The following is a 17275-nucleotide window of genomic DNA, read 5'->3' as shown; positions in this document are numbered from 1 at the left end:
AACCAGGATGGTCTCGATCTCCTGACCTTGTGATCCGCCCGTCTCGGCCTCCCAAAGTGCTGGGATTACAGGCTTGAGCCACCGCGCCCGGCCCAGCTCCCACTTCTAACTCCCGTCCTAGGAGAGTTCCCAGCCTCCTCCCAGGTCTCAAGGGAGGGAGGTCACTAAGCAGTTCTTAAGTAGTTAATGAATGCTGGACACTAGGGGTAGAAAAACTGGGGAGGGGAACCCCACAAACATCTCTATCCCCAGAAATGGAATGATGCAGGTGGGATGGCCACAGAAGGAGGAGGTCACAGGAGCCTAGCCTTTCACCCCAGCCCTGCCAGACTTGGGTTGTGACCTCAGACTGGTCACTGTCCTTCTTGGGCCTGAGTTTCTTCTGTAAAAAGAGGGAGTGGGACTAAGTGGTCTTTAAGGTGACTTCTGGCTTAAACATTGTATGAGCCAGGCACGGTGGCTCACTCCTGTAATCCCAGCACTTTGGGAGGCCAAGGCAGGTGGATCACCTGAGGTCAGGAGTTCAAGACCAGCCTGACCAACCTGGTGAAACACCATCTCTACTAAAAATATGAAAAATTGGCTGGGCACGGTGGCAGATGCCTGTAATCCCAGCTACTCGTGAGGCTGAGTCAAGATAATCACTTGAACCCAAGGCAGAGGTTGCAGTGAGCCAAGATTGCACCATTGCATTCCAGCTTGGGCAACAACAGTGAAACTCCATATTAAAAAAAAAAAAAATGTGTGAAACATACCTGCTAGCTAAGTTAGTAAGGGCCACTACAGTGGGAAGGGGACCCTGGTTGGCAGTGCCCAGCATCTGGCTCTAAGAGTATTGAAAAGGCGGATCCCATCTGCAGCCCTGCAGATTTGGATAAGGTCCTCCTGGTGTGTAAGCTTCAGCAGATCCGGGCCTGTAGAGTGAGACAGGGCCAGACTGAGGAAAGAGGCCTGGGATCAAGGGTGGGAAGCAAGGGACATAGGCTATTAGTCTACAGATAGCCCTAGTGTGCTCAGACATGGGAGTCAGACTTGGATTTAAATCCCAGTTCTGCCAGTTGTTAGCTGTGCGTCCTTGAGCAAGTTATTTAACCTCTCTGGGCACTGTCCTTAAGGGATAGTGTATAAATTATATAGGATAATTTGTGAGACGAGAGCCTAGCACAATGCTGGGCAACTCTTAGTCCCCAATAAAGGTTAGTTGAAGGGCTCACAACAAGCCAAGACAGAGACAGGCTTCCTGCGTGTGTGTCCCACCCACTCTCAGTCCCCTACATGTCTGGCTCCTGCCAGACACTAGCCTCACCAGTGAAGCTGGCCAGCATCCAGCAGTAGCTGGAGAACTGGTGCTGATGCAACCACTGCTGTGTCTCTGAGATGGAGGCTCTATGGTTCAGATCCTGAGGTATCAAATGGATGGTCTAGGTAATACCAGGACCCAGGGACAGAACAAGAAAGGGAAACAGCCCCTCCCTTGGGAGGTCCCAAGTCTGAGAAGGGAGGCTCTTCCTGCCCAGTCCTATCAGGTAAGTTGCAATCTGTGGCCATACCACATCTGGCCACCAGGGGGCAAGGCACCCCATTCTGGAGTGTGAGATGAAGCTGCGGAGAAGGCTTTGGGACAGTGGGGAGTGGGAAGAGGGAGACTCACCTCAACTGGGCTACACCCCAAGGTGTCCAGAGCAAATGGCGGTGAGGAACAGAGCCTGTGAGGAGGAGCAAAGGTTCAAGGACTCTGCAGAGCTTTTTGGCCGGTCTCCCTCCACCAACACCCTTCCTCCAGGCCTGCCCTGGGACACAGAGCTTGCTCTTGTCCTCACCCCACACATTCCCCACCAATCCTCAGCCCTGCCCTTTGCTCTAAGCCTGGGCTGAGAGCTCTTTTCTTCACTCTCACCCCAAAGGGCTGACAGGAAGTGCTCATCCTGCCTCACCTTTCTGGGGACAGGAGGCTGCAGGAATCGGAGGAGGTCAGAGCCAGAAAGCTGAGAGGTGGCCAGAGCCTTGCAGGGAACTCCGGCCATGGGGAACACTGCGGGCAAACACACAGCAATGCTGGTCATTGCTCCCTTCTCTCCACCTGTATATTAAGAGCTGACCAGGGGCCTGACAAGTGAACTGAGTTTCCACAGGAAGGAAGAAATTAATGAGCCAGCGGGGATGGGGCAATGAAGAAGGGCCCTGGAGGAGCTGGCCAGGAGGAGCGGTAGTAGGAGGAGGGGGCCAGGCAGAGGGAGCACACAAGGAAGGAGGTGGTGATGGCCTGCGTAGGACAGGTAGCCTGGAGGGCGTCAGCTCCTGGAAGCTTCAACAACCACAGACAGGGCGGAGAGTGTCCTTTGCAGGAAGTGGTGGAGTCCCCGGGGAGCTGTGATGGGTTTGCAGCAGTCAGAGCCCTGGAGGCCTCCATTTCCCCATCTGTACCATGAGGATCTTTTCTCCAACTCTCCCCTCCTGCTCTCGCCCCAACACACGCACCTCCAAGAAGACAGTGCTCTCGCAGGTGGTCTGATACTTGTCCCTCTCATGCAGGGACTGTTTTTCCATCTTCTTGCAGTCCATTTTCAGTTTCCGGTCCACTCCTTTGGGCTGCAGGAGGATGATGAGGAAAGCCTCAGGCTCCGTTTTTTTTGTTTTTTTTTTTTGTTTTTTTTTTGAGATGGAGTCTCGCTCTGTTGTGCAGGCTGCAGTGCAGTGGCGCAGTCTCAGCTCACCACAACCTCTGCCTCCTGGGTTCAAGCAATTCTCCTGCCTTAGCCTCCCGAGTAGCTGGGACTACAGGCTCATGTCACCACGCCCAGCTAATTTTTGTATTTTTGGTAGAGACGGGGTTTCACCGTGTTGGCCAGGCTTGTCTCGACCTCTTGACCTTGTGATCTGCCTACCTCAGTCCCCCAAAGTGCTGGGGTTACAGGCATGAGCCACCGCTCCCGGCCCAAAGGCTCTTTCTTTACCTGCCTGCCTCTCTTCAATGGCTCTGTTGGATTGGCTGTGAGATGGAGACCAAGCCCCATCCCTCTGTGTACAGAAAAGGAAACAGTCCAAGAGATGGAGCACAGCGGGTTGAGGATCCACAGCAATGTGGGGCTAGAACCCACCCAGCTGGCGAGGCCAGGTGACAGCCCTGCGAGGGAGGAAAGCAGGCCCCACTGCTGCCTGTACCTTAAACACCTTGATGAGGCAGCCAGCCGAGTGCAGGTGGTCCAGCGGCAGCCCCTTGTCACTGTGCCTGAAGGTGTCGATCTAGAGGCGGAAAGGGACGCCTTTCTCTCCACTTTTCTTCTGAGGTGCGAACTGAGATGGAGAAGAAACAAAGAGAAAACAGTGACTCCAGATTCACCCACATGCAAAGGAGTCCATCGAAAACCTGTTACCCACCTGCCACCTGTCAGCCACATACTACTACAGCAACTTTCCATCCCCAACCAGTGTCCATTCTATTTTTATTTTATTTATTTTTTGAGATGGGGTCTTGCTCTGTCGCCCAGGCTGGAGTGCAGTGGTATGATCTTGGCTCACTGCAACCTCCACCTCGCAGGTTCAAGTGATTCTCCTGCCTCAGCCTCCCGAGTAGCTGGGATTACAGGCATGTACCACCACACCCAGCTAATTTTGTATTTTTACAGATGCGGTCCCAGGGTCGGCTTCACCTCCACCCAACCAGCTGCTGCTGCTCCGTGTACTGCAGGTGCGGGTCGTCGAACGCCACCTGCACCACACTCTGCAGCCACAGGAGGGCGTGGCGCGCAGTCAGAGGACGCCGGCATTGAGGACCCAGTCTTCACACCCCTGTAGGCCGACCTTCCCACACCTCCCTTCCTACCCCAGCAGGCATTAGGACTTAGAATCACCAATCCGTGTTCAAATGCCCATCTGCCACTCACAACTGTGAACCAGAGAAGTAATCTAGAGATCCTGAGCCTCATCTGTAAAAAGGGGGAGTTAATGCCTTCCCACCCTAGGCATGCCACCCATTTCTTTGCAACATGTCACTGTTGGTCATGTCATAGAACATGTGTAATTATTTGTTTGCCTTAGTAGAATGCAAGCCTCCTGAGGGAGAGAACCACATCTGTCTCATTACTGATGAATCCTTAGCTCATGGAACATTTTCTGGCATAGAATGGGGGCTAAATAGGTAATTTTTTGAGAAAAGGTCATGTGTGTGAATAACACTGTGTAAATATATTTCCGATTTTATTATTATTATTATTATTATTATTATTATTATTTGAGACAGAGTCTGTTGCTTAGGCTGGAGTGTAGTGGTGCGATCTTGGCTCACTGCACCCTCCGCTTCCTGGGTTCAAGCCATTCTCATGCTTCAGGATCCCGAGTACCTGGGATTACAGGTGTACGCCACCATGCCCAGGTAATTTTTGTATTTTTAGTAGAGATGGGGTTTCACCATGTTGCCCAGGCTGGTCTTGAACTCCTGACCTCAGGTGATCCACCCGCCTCAGCCTCCCAAGGTGCTGAGATTACAGGCGTGAGCCACTGCGGCCAGCCTACACTATGTAAATGTGTTTCTAAATCTCAGTTCTGCTACTTGCTGGCTCTGTGTCCTCGAGAAAACACTTAACTTCTCTGTGCCTGTTTCAACTCTTGCCCCCACCACTGAGCTGTCGACGTGAGAGGGTTCTCCGTGACGGTGACATCACTGTGATGACACTGGCTTCTTGCCCAGAGAAACAGTCATACCCAGCCTTTGCCACTTCTGGAGAGGAGTGTACCCACCTTCAGCAGCTGGGGGCACTGGGTGGCATCACACAGCTTGGAGTTGCAGAGCATCTGGACCTCATAGGACTGACCTGGGAGGGATGAAGGGGATGCGTGAGCCCCACTCTGAGGGGCAGAGTGGCACCTACCACCTCCAGCTCACCCTGGGCCCAGCTTCCGGAGCTCTTGGCCCACTAGCTCCTCCCCTCACCCAGGCCTAGCATACCCTGGTTCAGGTAGGTGAGGGTCTTCTCCTGCAGCTTCACGGCTGGTGAGGTGGCTGCACAGAGCATGTACTGGAACACGGGGCAGGACAGCTCCGCTCCAGGGATGTTGGACAGCTCCTCCTGCTTCAAGGAGGGCAAGAGCAGGAGTTCCCTGCCAGGGAGAGGAGGGCTCTGCCAGCTTTCTGCCCTGTCCATCCCCTATTCTAAGGGTCTTTGACTCCCTATGCCAGACCTCCCCTCTGGGGAACCCATAGTTTCCTGTAGCAGGCCCCCGAGCTGCAGCCAGGGCCGAAGGGACCCCCGTTCAGCTCCTCGGTCCTCCAGGAGGCCTCCCTGAAGGGGCTGATCCTAGATTTGTGACTGTTCTACTTAACAGCTGCCATCAATTACTTATCTTTGCAACCTCGAAGTTTGCCTGATACTGAGTAAATTCCCAATAAAAATGTCCTAAGTGGGATCAGGGTGTTTTTGAGATGTCCAGGACACACTGAACTCCAGGTACATTTGGCCACTTCTCCATCTCCAGAGGAGCCCAGGAATGGGAGCCCCACTCCCCTCAGCTTGAAATGGATGAGGTCCGCCCCAACTTCAGACCTGCACCTTCCTGGGGACCTGGGGGATCCAGCCCTTACTGAGCAGGCTGCTGGGGGGCCCAGGGTATAGATCCCCAGGACTGGGCCATAAGTGCTCCGGCTGGTTGTGCCAAAACAGCATCTTGGAGAGGGAGCAGGGCCGGCTGTGAAACAGCTCAGTATGGGATTGGGCTGCACACACTGGGCCCCCCACCTGGGGCCTCCACCTTTATACACAGAAGCACACCCGCAAAAGGGTGGGGTGGGGCCTGGGCCTCTTATTGGCTGAGCACCCAGGGCTCTCACACACTCCAGACCTGTGGGGGCAACCCAGGTTGGGGGAAATCAAGATCTGGGTCCTGAGGGCTCCCCAGCAATCATTAACTTGAAGGGGAGGGTACAGCAAAACATAGTCAGAAGGATGGATGTCCAGTCCTCTACTGGTCCCCAAGAGGCCCAGGGGCAATGAGGGGCACCCTCAGGCCTCAAGACTGGCCCCAGTTCCATAAGCCACACAGAGTCCTGGAGACCTCTGGGATAAGCCCCTCCCCTGACCCCACGGGAGAAGCCTGTCCACTCTAGGGGACAGGACAGGGAGACACACAGCCTACAGGGACCTGCAAAAGGGCCTCTGATGTCCACTGCCCTCCCTCCCTCCTCCACCTGACAACACACACACAAACACACCCACACACGCACACACACATGCACTGGTGGCAGGACACCAGTCCTTTAGCTGGGGGCTACCTCGCTAGGGGACTGGAGTTTACAGAACACAGCCCAGCTTCTTGTGGAAACACTCCAGGGGCGGCACTTCCAGGAGAGGGAGGTGTGCCCAGGAGGGCTCCCCATTAGGGCAACCCAGGAGCTCCAGTGGGCTGGTCCTGTTGCCCCTTCCTTGCCCTGGGGCTTGGAGCAGGCCATGTTTATGGACAAATACAGCCAGCCTGGGGGCAGGCCTCTTTCCCCACACTGGCCACCTGTTGTCACTGTACACAGACAGTCCCAGTCCCCTGCCCACCTCCTACTACTGTGTTTGGTATAAACAGAACTAGGGCAGAGAGCAGAGATGGAGTACAAAAATGTGGCTGACTCATGGGACTCTAGCTACCCAGGCTCCCAGATACTAGGGGGCCTGCCTAGGGGGCAGCAGAGCCAAATAGATGCCCTGTCCCCTGCTCTGCCACCTGCATCTCCAGGCACCTGGTGCTTGGTCCCACGGGCTTTCTCCCCCCAGGAGACTGGTGTAGGACGGGGGAGCAGGGGGCGATGGAGGCATTCCTGCCACTGGGGCCAAAGAAGCAGCCGGAGGCCCTCAGGTCCCCTCCATACATTATCCCCAAGGCTGTGGGGACCTACCCCACGCCCCGAGTTGGATTCCAGGCTGCGAGGCACCCTCAAGCCCTTGGGGAGGGCAGAGCAGGATCCCAGGAAGAGGGGGAGAGGAGAGTAGGAGGGGTCCCTGTGTGGCTTGATGCTGGCCTGCGGGGAGTCGTGCCTGTCTGAGCAGGGTGGGGCCTTTTTGCACTCCAACCAAAACATTCTGTTTTGTTTCCTATTCCCAGGCAACATGCCAACCTGGAGAGCTGGAGACTGAAGTTTGCCCCTCCCTCAAAGAAAGGACGGGCTGGGAGAGGAAGCTGTCTATTCGTTCGTTCATTCAACAAACCCTTCTTGAGTGCCTACCATATGCCAGGCTGTCTCTCAGGATACCTGGGTGGATAGAATCCTGCCCTATCCAGAGCTCAGACACCCCACGCTCCCCGCATGCAGCTGGTCAAAAGGGCGGGGCCCTGAGTTCCAGGCAAATTATGACGAAAGGAGTAGATTGGAGCACGTAGGATGTTTTTCACTTACAGGACACACACACACACACAGCTGACAATACCATATGGCAATCACTGTGTGGTCTCTGCCTCTGTGTACACAAATGTCTCCATCCCAGAAGTGAGGTTAAGGGGTCCCTAGTCCCAGTTAAATGTCCCTGGCACCTCCGGGTACACAGTTTACAGGGCACCATCTGCCCTGAATAGCGCCCTCTGGAGTTAGACCGTGCGTAGGGCTGGCTCAAACCCTCAGTCTTTTCTACCTGAGGTCCTCTCTAGCACCACCCTAAGTCTCTCCTGGCGAAGACTCTCTGCTCACATTTCAGACTTGTGCCTGCTTCTTAGCCCTTCCCACAGCCCCTGCAGCTGACGCTCACATTCTCCCTGTCTGTCTCTGGGCTTTGCAATGCTCTACCAAGGTCCTTCATGGTAATTATCCAACGTGCAGTGAAGGTTTGTGTACTTTGTCTAATGTCTTTCTTCCCACCAGAGTGAAAGCTCCCAGAGGGAAGGGACTAAGAAATGTACACTAGTGTTGCAGTTAAGAGCACGTTTCTTTTCTTTTCTTCCTCTTCTTCCTCTTCCTCTTCTTCTTTTTTTCTTCTCCTTCTCTTCCTCCTCCTCCTCCTTCTTCTTTTTTTTTTTTTTGAGACCAAGTCTCACTCTGTCACCCAAGCTGGAGTGCAGTGGCGTGATCTCAGCTCACAGCAACCTCTGCCTCCCGGATTCAAGTGATTCTTGTGCCTCAGTCTCCGGAGTAGCTGGGATTACAGGCGCATGGACGAAGCCCAGCTAAGTTTTGTAATTTTAGTAGGTACAGGGTTTCACCATGTTGGCCAGGCTGGTCCTGAACTCCTAACCTCAGGTGATCTGCCCACCTTGGCCTCCCAAAGCGCTGGGATTACAGGCATGAGCCACCGCACCCAACCAGAGCATGTTTCTTGAGATGGACTCTGAGAGTTCAGACACAGCAGTGTGGCCTTGGGCAAGTGACTTAACCTGTCTGAGCCTCTTGTTGCAACTGCATAAGGGGGATGATGAGAGCTTTTACCCCAGAAGTAGAGACAATAATTGAGCCCTCAATAAATATTCCCCTTTTCTCCATTGTTTCCCCAAGGGCCTAATATATCAAAGTTTTATTTATTTAACACTTAATGATATAGGTCTATTTGTATAAAACTTCTAAGTATAGAGGGTCTGTTTCTTTTTTATTTGTTTGTTTTTGAGACAGAGTTTGCTCTGTTGCCCAGGCTAGAGTGCAGTGGCGTGGTCTCAGCTCACTGCACCCTCCACCTTCTGGGTTCAAGCAATTCTCATGCCTCAGCTTCCTGAGTAGCTGGGACTACAGGCACCTGCCACCACGCCTGGATAATTTTTGTATTTTTAGTAGAGACAGGTATTCACTATGTTGGTCAGGCTGGTCTTGAACTCCTGACCTTAGGTGATCCACCTGCCTTGGCCTCCCAAAGTGCAGGTGCTGGGATTACAGGCATGAGCCGCTATACCCAGCCAAAGGCCTGTTTCTTTTTCTTTTTTTTTTTTTTTTGAAACGAAGTCTCACTCTATTGCACAGGCTGGAGTGCAGTGGCATGATCTCAGGTTCAAGCAATTCTCCTGCCTCAGGCTCTCCAGTAGCTGGGATTATAGGCACCTGCCACCATGCTCAGCTAATATTTGTATTTTTAGTAGAGATGGGGTTTCACCATGTTGGTCAGGCTGGTCTCAAACTCCTGTCCTCAGGTGATCTGCCCGCCTCAGCTTCCCAACGTGCTGGGATTACAGGTGTGAGCCACTGTGCCAGGCCGGGTCTGTTTCTTTAGTAGGCTGTTCTTCAGTGCTCAGTGTGACTTCAGAGTGCTTTTCAAATTTTCTTACGTAGTATATACTATTTTTTTTTCTGTTACTCTATTACTGATCCCCATTCTATAGATGGGAAAACTGAGACTCAGAGACGTTAGGTAGCTAATCCAGGCTCACACAGCTAGGAGGAAACAGAGCTAGGATTTGAACCCAGGGCATCTGAGTCACAGTCTCTGCATTTTTTTTTTTTTTTTTTGAGATGGCATCTCTCTCTCTGTTGCCCAGGCTGGAGTGCAGTGCCGCGATCTCAGCTCACTGCAACATCCACCTCCCGTGTTCACGCCATTCTCCTGCCTCAGCCTCCCAAGTAGCTGGGACTACAGGCACCCGCCACCATGCCTAGCTAATTTTTTGTATTTTTAGTAGAGATGGGGTTTCACTGTGTTAGCCAGGATGGTCTTGATCTCCTGATCTCGTGATCTGCCCGCCTCGGTCTCCCAAAGTGCTGGGATTACAAGTGTAAGCCACCATGCCCGGCTAGTCCCTGCTCTCAATCACTACTCTATGCCCGACTCTTCAGGATACTTATGTGTGGGCTTTTATTTATTTTTCTTTGAGACAGGGTCTCACTTTGTCTCCTAGGTTGGAGTGTAATGGTGCGATCATGGCTCACAGAAGCCTCAACCTCCCTCACTCAAGCAATCCTCCTACCTCAGACTCCCAAGTAGCTGGGACTATCTGCTGGAGCCACCATGCCTGGCTAATTATAATTTTTTTTTTTTTTTTTTTTTTTTGAGACAGAGTCTCACTCTGTCACCCAGACTGGAGTATAGTGACGTGATTTCGGCTCACTGCAACCTCCACTTCCCGAGTTCAAACGATTCTCCTTCCTCAGCCTCCTGAGTAGCTACGATTACAGGCACGTGCCACCACTCCAGGCTAATTTTTTATATTTTTAGTAGAGACGGGATTTCACCATATTGGCCAGGCTGGTCTCAAACTCCTGACCTCGTGATCCACCAGCCTTGGCCTCCCAAAGTGATAGGATTACAGGTGTGAGCCACCGCACCCGGCCCTACAAAATTTTTTTGTACAGATGGGGTCTCACTATGTTGCCCAGTCTAGTCTCAAACTCCTTGTCTCAAGTGATCCTCCTACTTCGGCCTCCCAAAGTGCTACAGGCATAAGCCCCCATGCCCAGCCTTTTAAATATTGGGCCAGGGGAGGTGACTCTTCCTGTCTATTTTCATTGTGAAGCCTTGATCACCAGAAGGATACTAGGAGTCCACTGCTTGGTCCTCTGTGTCTAGTATGCTGCCCAGGAGCCAGGAGACTGCCCTAAGACACAGGAATGACCCAATTTCTCCTCTTTGGAGAACACTCCATGGCCACCTGTTACCTTCAGTGCCATCCTCAAGCTGGGCTGTGGTGTCCCTGGGTAACTATGGGTCATATTCCAGGCTATCCATGGCACACAATGGTTAGTGCTAAAAATCGTATTTTTGGTAGGAAAACTAACACAGATATTCTTGGAGTCAAATGCAAGGCTTGCACCAATGTTTAAAATAGAGCCATGTCTTTAAATCCCTCTCAAGCTTGGAGTGAACCACTTTGCCTGCTACCCCCTCCCCGCCCCGCCACCCATGGTATCTCTGAATTGCTCTGCAGGGCTCCAGTGAGTGGGTTTGAGAAGCCCCTTTGTGCAGAGAAAATCAGCTTCCTGATCCAGCATTCAAGGCCGTTTGTTCACTTTTTCCTGCCTTTGGCACTCACCACCTCTCTCTCTGGGCTTTCCAGTAGCTCCGGAACCGGCTGTTCTGTTTCACACCTCCATGCCTTTGCCTAGGCTGTTCCCTCTGTCTAGGATATTCTGGTCCCCTCTGTCTTCCAGTCCACTCGATGGCCCCCGTTAGCTCAGCTTGATGTGGCCTGCTGTATTACCCCTCTCTGGGTCAGAATCTACAGAAGGGCCTCGAATGCAGGTACTAGGTGCCCCCGGTGCCCAGGACCATTCCATGCACTTGGTAGGACCTCATGGTTTAGATGTTCTCCAATGCAGACACTTGAAGGCCCGGCCTGAACCCCTGGGCTGCCCCGGTGCTGCTTTCTGTGCAGTCTGCAGGGGGCAGTGTGGGCCCAGGCCAGCCACAGGTCACCAGGCTGCTTCAGCTGGGTCTAGACTCCCCTGCCACAGGATCTCTCCCCAGGCGTTAACCCTGAGGGAGGAGTTAAAGGCAGGCTCATCCTCTCTGCCTCGAAGTCTCCTGGGCATCACCACACTCACGCTTGTCCCACACAGTAAGGCATGGGCACCCTCACCGCTAACACCCCATCTAGCTGCGACCAGATTTCATCCTCCCTCCTTTCCATACGCTCTCGGCCACAGCCCTTCCCCAGCCTGCGCAGGGCCTCCTCTCCAGCAAACGATCCTCCCTGAAGAATTCAGAGGCCCACAGTGCTCATCTCTCCAAAATTCTAACCCTCAACCATTCCCTCCTCCGCAGGGCTCCACCCCTTTGCTTACCCCAAAGTAATGCTCTTGCTGTTACCTTGGTAACAGATGCTTTGTGGGTGGGTAGGGGGACTAGACTAGAGGACAGGAGCAGTGGCTTCAGGACACTGTTGGAAGCACAGGGGTGGGGGCTCAGTGTAGACAAACTGGCACAGGGCTGGGGAGGGGCAGCCAAGGGCTAGGACGCCCCACCCCTACCCCACCATGGCTGCTGTCAGCCCCGTGTCTCCAGCCTCAGGAAGAAAAGAAACAGAAGAGGACGTGATCCTGGAGAGAGGGGTTTTCTTCATTGAGGAAAAGGAAACAGCTATAACCTCATTATCCCCTCGCATAAGAACAGCTCTCCCAGAGATCCTGGCTTTGTGGTGGGGAGAGGGGGCAGCAGGAGGGAGGGCGTGAGGGATTGCATACACAGAGCCCATGTTGTTCCCTCCAGGAGTCCTGGGGCACAGAGCGCGGGAACAGCTCACCCAGGGCCCGCTAGGGACAGTGCCACGGGCAGCGGGAGGGTGGCTCCATGCCAGTGTCCCAAGCTCCAGGGACTGGAGGCAGCAGGGGGTGTGGGGGGGGGGGCCTTCTGCAGCCCCTGGGGACCTGGCTGTCCCAGATGCCACAGCCGGGAAGTATGTCAGGCACTTGCGTAAGAGCCTTCTGTATTTCCATAAAATCATAATTACCGCTGCCTGCCATGAGCCTTAGCTCATTAGAGTGGTATCTGCCTCTCGGGCCCCCAGGTGGGCTGGTGGGGGGAGGCAGGGGACACTGGGGCAAGGCCAGGCCTCTCACTGTGGTCTCTGCATCCCTGGCCCTGCTGGGCTTGGACCCCCTTCCCTTCCCCAGCTGGGAGACAGGAACCCAGACTCAGCTCCCAATCACATTGGGCGCCTCCACACTAGGCATCCTGATTCTAAAGCTGCAAGGAAAGGCCACTCATGTTTTCCGTCCTGGGTGACCCATGAGGCACAGGCCACAAATGCAAAGGGCTTGGACTGGAGGTGTTGATGCAAGGATCATCACCATGGGAGGAGAAGCAATTCCTCACACCAGAGAATCTCAGCCACTCAGAGAGGAGGGTCCCTGAGGGTAATATAGGCCAGTGGCTCTTAATCTTTTGGGGATCTCAGATGCCCTGAAGAGCAGCTGAAAGCTCAACTCTCCCCAGAAAATGTTTATTATCCTCCGTAATTTTACACAGCTTCAAGGCGTTCATGAACTCCCTGAAGCTCACTCACAAGTCCAAGGCTAAAAATCCCCAATAATAATATTACTATTAACAATAATTAGTAGTAATTAATAGTAACTAATAATAACATAAGAATTAACAGGCTGAGTTCAGTGGAACATGCCTGTAGATCCAGTTACTTGGGAGGCTGAGGTGGGAGGATCACTTGAGCCAGGGAGGTAGAGGCTGCAGTGAGCCATGATTGCGCTACTGCACTCCAGCCTGGGCAGCAGTGTAAGACCTTGTCTCAGAATAAATAAATGAATAAAATAATATCCATTTACTGTGCACTTATTCTGTCCATCTCTTTATTTTTTTACTTTTTATTTTTTGAGATTGAATTTCACTCTCGTTGCCCAGGTTGGAGTTCAGTGGCGCAATCTCGGCTCCCTGAACCTCCACCTCCCAAGTTCAAGCAATTCTCCTGCCTCAGCCTCTCGAGTAGCTGGGATTACAGGCGCCCACCACCCTATCTGGCTAATTTTTGAATTTTTAGTAGAGACGGGGTTTTGCCGTATTGGCCAGGCTGGTCTCGAACTCCTGACCTCAGGTGATCCACCCCCCTTGGCCTCCCAAAGTGCTGGGATTACAGGTATGAGCCACCGCGCCCAACCTGTCCATCTCTTTACGTATATTAACTCATTTAATCCTCAAGAGTGCTAAGAGATACATCATTATTGCCCTCATTTTAATCCAACTCCTCATTTCAAAGTAATCTAACCAATTCTGCCAGTCTGACAAGAAGGAAACTCAAGTGCCTTTAGAGATAGCTCTCTGCCCAAGGTCACAAAACAGGGAGCAAAAGGCAGAGCTGGGCTGAGGACTGGTCTCTTTTCATGTGCTAGACATTGTGCTGCATGCAGATTTGAAGTCATCCCTGTCCCAGGGCTCCCAAGAGTCCGCTGCCCACTTTCCCAACAAGACGCACCCTAGTAGTTCTATTGCCACTTCTGAGAGAGCCCTCCCAGAGTGTGGCTGCCATTCATCCCCCGGCAGCACCTGTCCCTCATTCTGCCTGCCCCTCATTTCTGCCCTCCGAATCTGAGATGGGGCAGTGCTCCTTCCTTCCCAGGAGAGGCTGCTTCTGCCTCGTCTCTGATCTGCTGCAGTGGGAGTTGTCAGTACTAAGAGCAATGACTCAGACTTAGTTCAGGAGAGACCGCTCTGAAACACAAAGGCAGCAGGCCAGGAAGGACATCCAAAGGTCATGGCATCCAGCCCCCTGCCTCCGCCATGCTCGCCCCACCTCAGCCTTCTGATGTCCAGACTAGATGGGCCCCGCAGTCCTCCAACTGCCCTGGCTTCCTCGGTTGCCAGCACTACAGGTTCCCCTGGGAATTCTTCTCTGTATCTAGTTAACATCTCTTTGTCCAGGAATCATCACTTCTGGGTTGGTTCCCCCACAGAATACCAGGCTCCAAATGGCCAAGGAGAGTGAGAGAAGGAAGCAGTCTTCTTCTGTCTGCCTCAGAGAAAGCACGGGAAGGGACAAATTTCCCAGAAGAAAAGAGGGAAAGAAAAATAATAGACTTTCCTTGACTAGACGTGGTGACATGTGCCTGTCTGTAATCCTAGGACTTTATCAGGGAGGCCAAGGCAGGAAGATGGCTTGAGGTCAGGAGTGCAAAACGAGGCTGGGCCAACAAAGTGAGATCCCATCTCTACCAAAATAAAAACTTTTTTTTTTTTTTTTTAAATAAAACTTTCCTGTCTTGTCTTCCTGTCTTGTCTGGGCTAAGTGCCACTCTGTACTATCATCTCATTCATTCTAGCAGTGGGGTAGGCACAACTACTGTTTTTCAGATGAAGAAACCGAGGCTGTAGGCCTGACGAGGTGGCTCACGCCTGTAATCCCAGCACTTTGGGAGGGCGAGGCAGGTGGATCACCTGAGGTCAGGAGTTCCAGACCAGCCTGGCCAACATGGTGAAACCTGTCTCTACTAAAAATACAAAAAATTAGCGGGGCATAGTGGTGGGCGCCTGTAATCCCACCTACTCGGGAGACTGAGGCATGAGAATTGCTTGAACAAGGAAGCGGAGGTTGCAGTGAGCCGAGGTCCTGCCACTGCACTCCAGCCAGGGTAACAAAAGCTAGACTCCGTCTCAAAACAAACAAACAGACAACAACAACAAAAAAACAAGGCTTTAAAAGATTGCGTTATCTGCCCAAGGTCACACACTTAATTAGTGACCATAGCGGTACTGGACGCTAAGGAACCCAAAGCCCTGCTCTTTGGGAGGAGACAGGGGCATCTCCCCCAGAAGATCTCCAAACTCAGAAGAAGGCCCTCAGGATAAGTGGAGGGCCTGATGTCCCTGTCTCAGTGCTGCAAGCATCCCAATGTCTGAGCTGCCCTGGGAGGGGAGGCTGGACTGGCCTGGGCTGGGCAGGAGGGAGAAGGACAGTCCAGTGGGGGATGGGAGAAGGTTGGCCATGAACAGGCCTTCGGGGAGAATGATTTCATGGCGCTCAGGCTCCATTCCATCTTCCTCAGGAAATCTCGAAGTCAGAGCCCCTACAACCATGAACCCTCACTGTGCCCTTGTCCTACTTCTGCCACTGGCAAATAAATCTCTATTCCTGGACATGGTAACCTGAGTAGGGCTCCAGTGGTGAGCTCATGCTTGGGAGGGTAGAGATCCTATGAATGACTGTGTGCATGGTGTGGGGGCGGGGGTGGAGGGGAGGTGTTCACCCCACCCCTCGACTTCCAGGCTAGCATAAGGGCCCCCTTCAGCACCCCAGGCCCCCCATGTGGCACCCCCCCACCCACAATCTTACCACCCACAGCAGAGGAGAAGGGAGACTTAAACCCAGAAGTCTCTCCATCCACACCAGGGAAAGGTTCTCTCAGCCACCAGTGCATCTCCCTTTTCTTGGGCAGACCAAGAGAAGCCAGATCTGCTGGTCAGAGCCAGAAGGGGCAGCAGAAAAGGGGGCTGGAGATGAAGGACGGGGACCTGGGAAAATGGGTCCCACATAATCAACATGCATTAGTAGAGGTATCTTGGTCAGGTGTGGTGGTTCACACCTGTAATCCCAGCATTTTGGGAGGCTGAGGCAGGAGGATCACTTGAGCCTAGGAGTTTAAGACTAGTCTGGGCAACATAGTGAGACTCCATCTCTACAAAAAAATGTAAAATTAGCAGGATGCAGTGGCATGTGCCTGTGGTCCCAGCTACTTGGGAGGGTTGAGCCCAGGAGGTCCAGGCTACAGTGAAGTGTGATCAAGCCACTGCACTACAGCCTGGGCAATAGAGCAAGATCCTGTCTCAAAAAAAAAAAAAAAAAGAAGAAGAAGAAGAGAAGGAGAAGGAGGAGAAGAAGAAATATTGAAATATCTTGAATGGGTGCAGTGGCTCATGCCTGTAATCCCAACACGTTGGGAGGTCAAAGTGGGAAGATCACTTGAGCCCAGGAGTTGGAGATCATCCTGTGTAACTCTGTCTCTACCAAAAAAATTTAAAAATTAGCCAGACATGGTGGCTTACGCCTGTGGTCCCAGCAACTAAAGAGGCTGAGGTGGGAGGATTTCTTGAGCCCAGGAGTTTGAGACTGCAGTGAGTTATGATTACACCACTGCACTCCAGCCTGGGTAAAAGAGTGAGACCCTGTCTCTAAATAAAAGATTAAAAAAAAAAAGAAGAAGAAGGTTATTGTCAGACCAGGTGGAGAGAGGGGCATCTTGGAGGGTGAGGACCTCTTCCCCCACCTCTCCGTATTATCCCCTGATCTAACTCCAGTTGTGGTAGGATCTTTAGGAGGGGAACGTGTCTTAGAGAAGTTTGGGGACTTTGGGTGTGAGGACTGAGGCCCCATCTCTGCTGAAGTTCAGACACCAAGACTGGAAGGAGATAGAGCCATCCTGCTTTCCATCACAAGGAGGAATTGTCCGGCCTGGCCTTTGACACATACACCATAGTCCAGGTGTGTATATTTGGAGAGAGCCTTTTCAGGGTATAGAGGCATCTAATTAATGGCACATTAGATGTGCCATTAAGAATGGCCCATTCTTTCTTCACCAACCTCTGGCATCTATCAATCTTCACTCTCAGGAAGTCCTAACTTCAATCTCACTCTCAGCTATCTTGCTGCGGCCCCAACCTATTTCTAATCCCTGCAACCCATCCAGACTCTACTATGATCTCCCCAAGCTTCCCTCAATCTGGTCACGCCCCTCCATCCCGGGTTTTTCAGTGTGAAACTCCCTCCTCCGCTTCTTTCCCCGCCAAGCCCCGCCCCATCGTGTCGAGCCCCCCAAGACTCCGCCTAGCTCGCCCTCCTGGCCACCGCGGCAGCCAATAGCTGAGAGCCTGATTTGCAGGGCGGCGCGGGGGAGCGGCGGAGGGCAGGGGGCGGGACCAGGCGACCTCCTAAATCAAAGTTGGGCGGCGAG

The 17275-nt window shown here is 52.8% G+C and overlaps 2 protein-coding genes across 2 annotated transcripts in view; one reads left to right on the top strand and one right to left on the bottom strand.

Annotated features, from left to right (window-relative positions):
* The window catches only part of LOC105543006 (transcription factor CP2), a 17134-nt gene extending 4807 nt beyond the window's left edge, over positions 1-12327 (bottom strand). Inside the window, exons 1-12 of the mRNA XM_011984739.1 lie at positions 12127-12327; positions 11464-11577; positions 5541-5660; positions 4946-5069; positions 4738-4811; positions 3662-3721; positions 3163-3243; positions 2479-2589; positions 1935-2032; positions 1652-1706; positions 1307-1400; positions 756-914 (exon numbers count right to left, since the gene is read on the bottom strand). Of these exons, the coding sequence (XP_011840129.1) occupies positions 781-914; positions 1307-1400; positions 1652-1706; positions 1935-2032; positions 2479-2589; positions 3163-3243; positions 3662-3721; positions 4738-4811; positions 4946-5069; positions 5541-5660; positions 11464-11577; positions 12127-12327 (1266 nt within the window). The 3' untranslated portion in view covers positions 756-780. The remainder of the gene's footprint in view (positions 1-755; positions 915-1306; positions 1401-1651; positions 1707-1934; positions 2033-2478; positions 2590-3162; positions 3244-3661; positions 3722-4737; positions 4812-4945; positions 5070-5540; positions 5661-11463; positions 11578-12126) is intronic.
* Positions 12328-15402: 3075 nt separating this feature from the next.
* The window catches only part of STAC2 (SH3 and cysteine rich domain 2), a 17774-nt gene continuing 15901 nt past the window's right edge, over positions 15403-17275 (top strand). The window contains exon 1 of the mRNA XM_011984738.1: positions 15403-15468. Within this exon, the coding sequence (XP_011840128.1) occupies positions 15403-15468 (66 nt within the window). The remainder of the gene's footprint in view (positions 15469-17275) is intronic.

The sequence above is a fragment of the Mandrillus leucophaeus genome, unplaced genomic scaffold (genome assembly GCF_000951045.1).
Source record: "Mandrillus leucophaeus isolate KB7577 unplaced genomic scaffold, Mleu.le_1.0 Scaffold272, whole genome shotgun sequence".
NCBI classification, from domain to species: domain Eukaryota; kingdom Metazoa; phylum Chordata; class Mammalia; order Primates; family Cercopithecidae; genus Mandrillus; species Mandrillus leucophaeus.
This window is presented reverse-complemented; position numbering and strand designations above follow the sequence as displayed.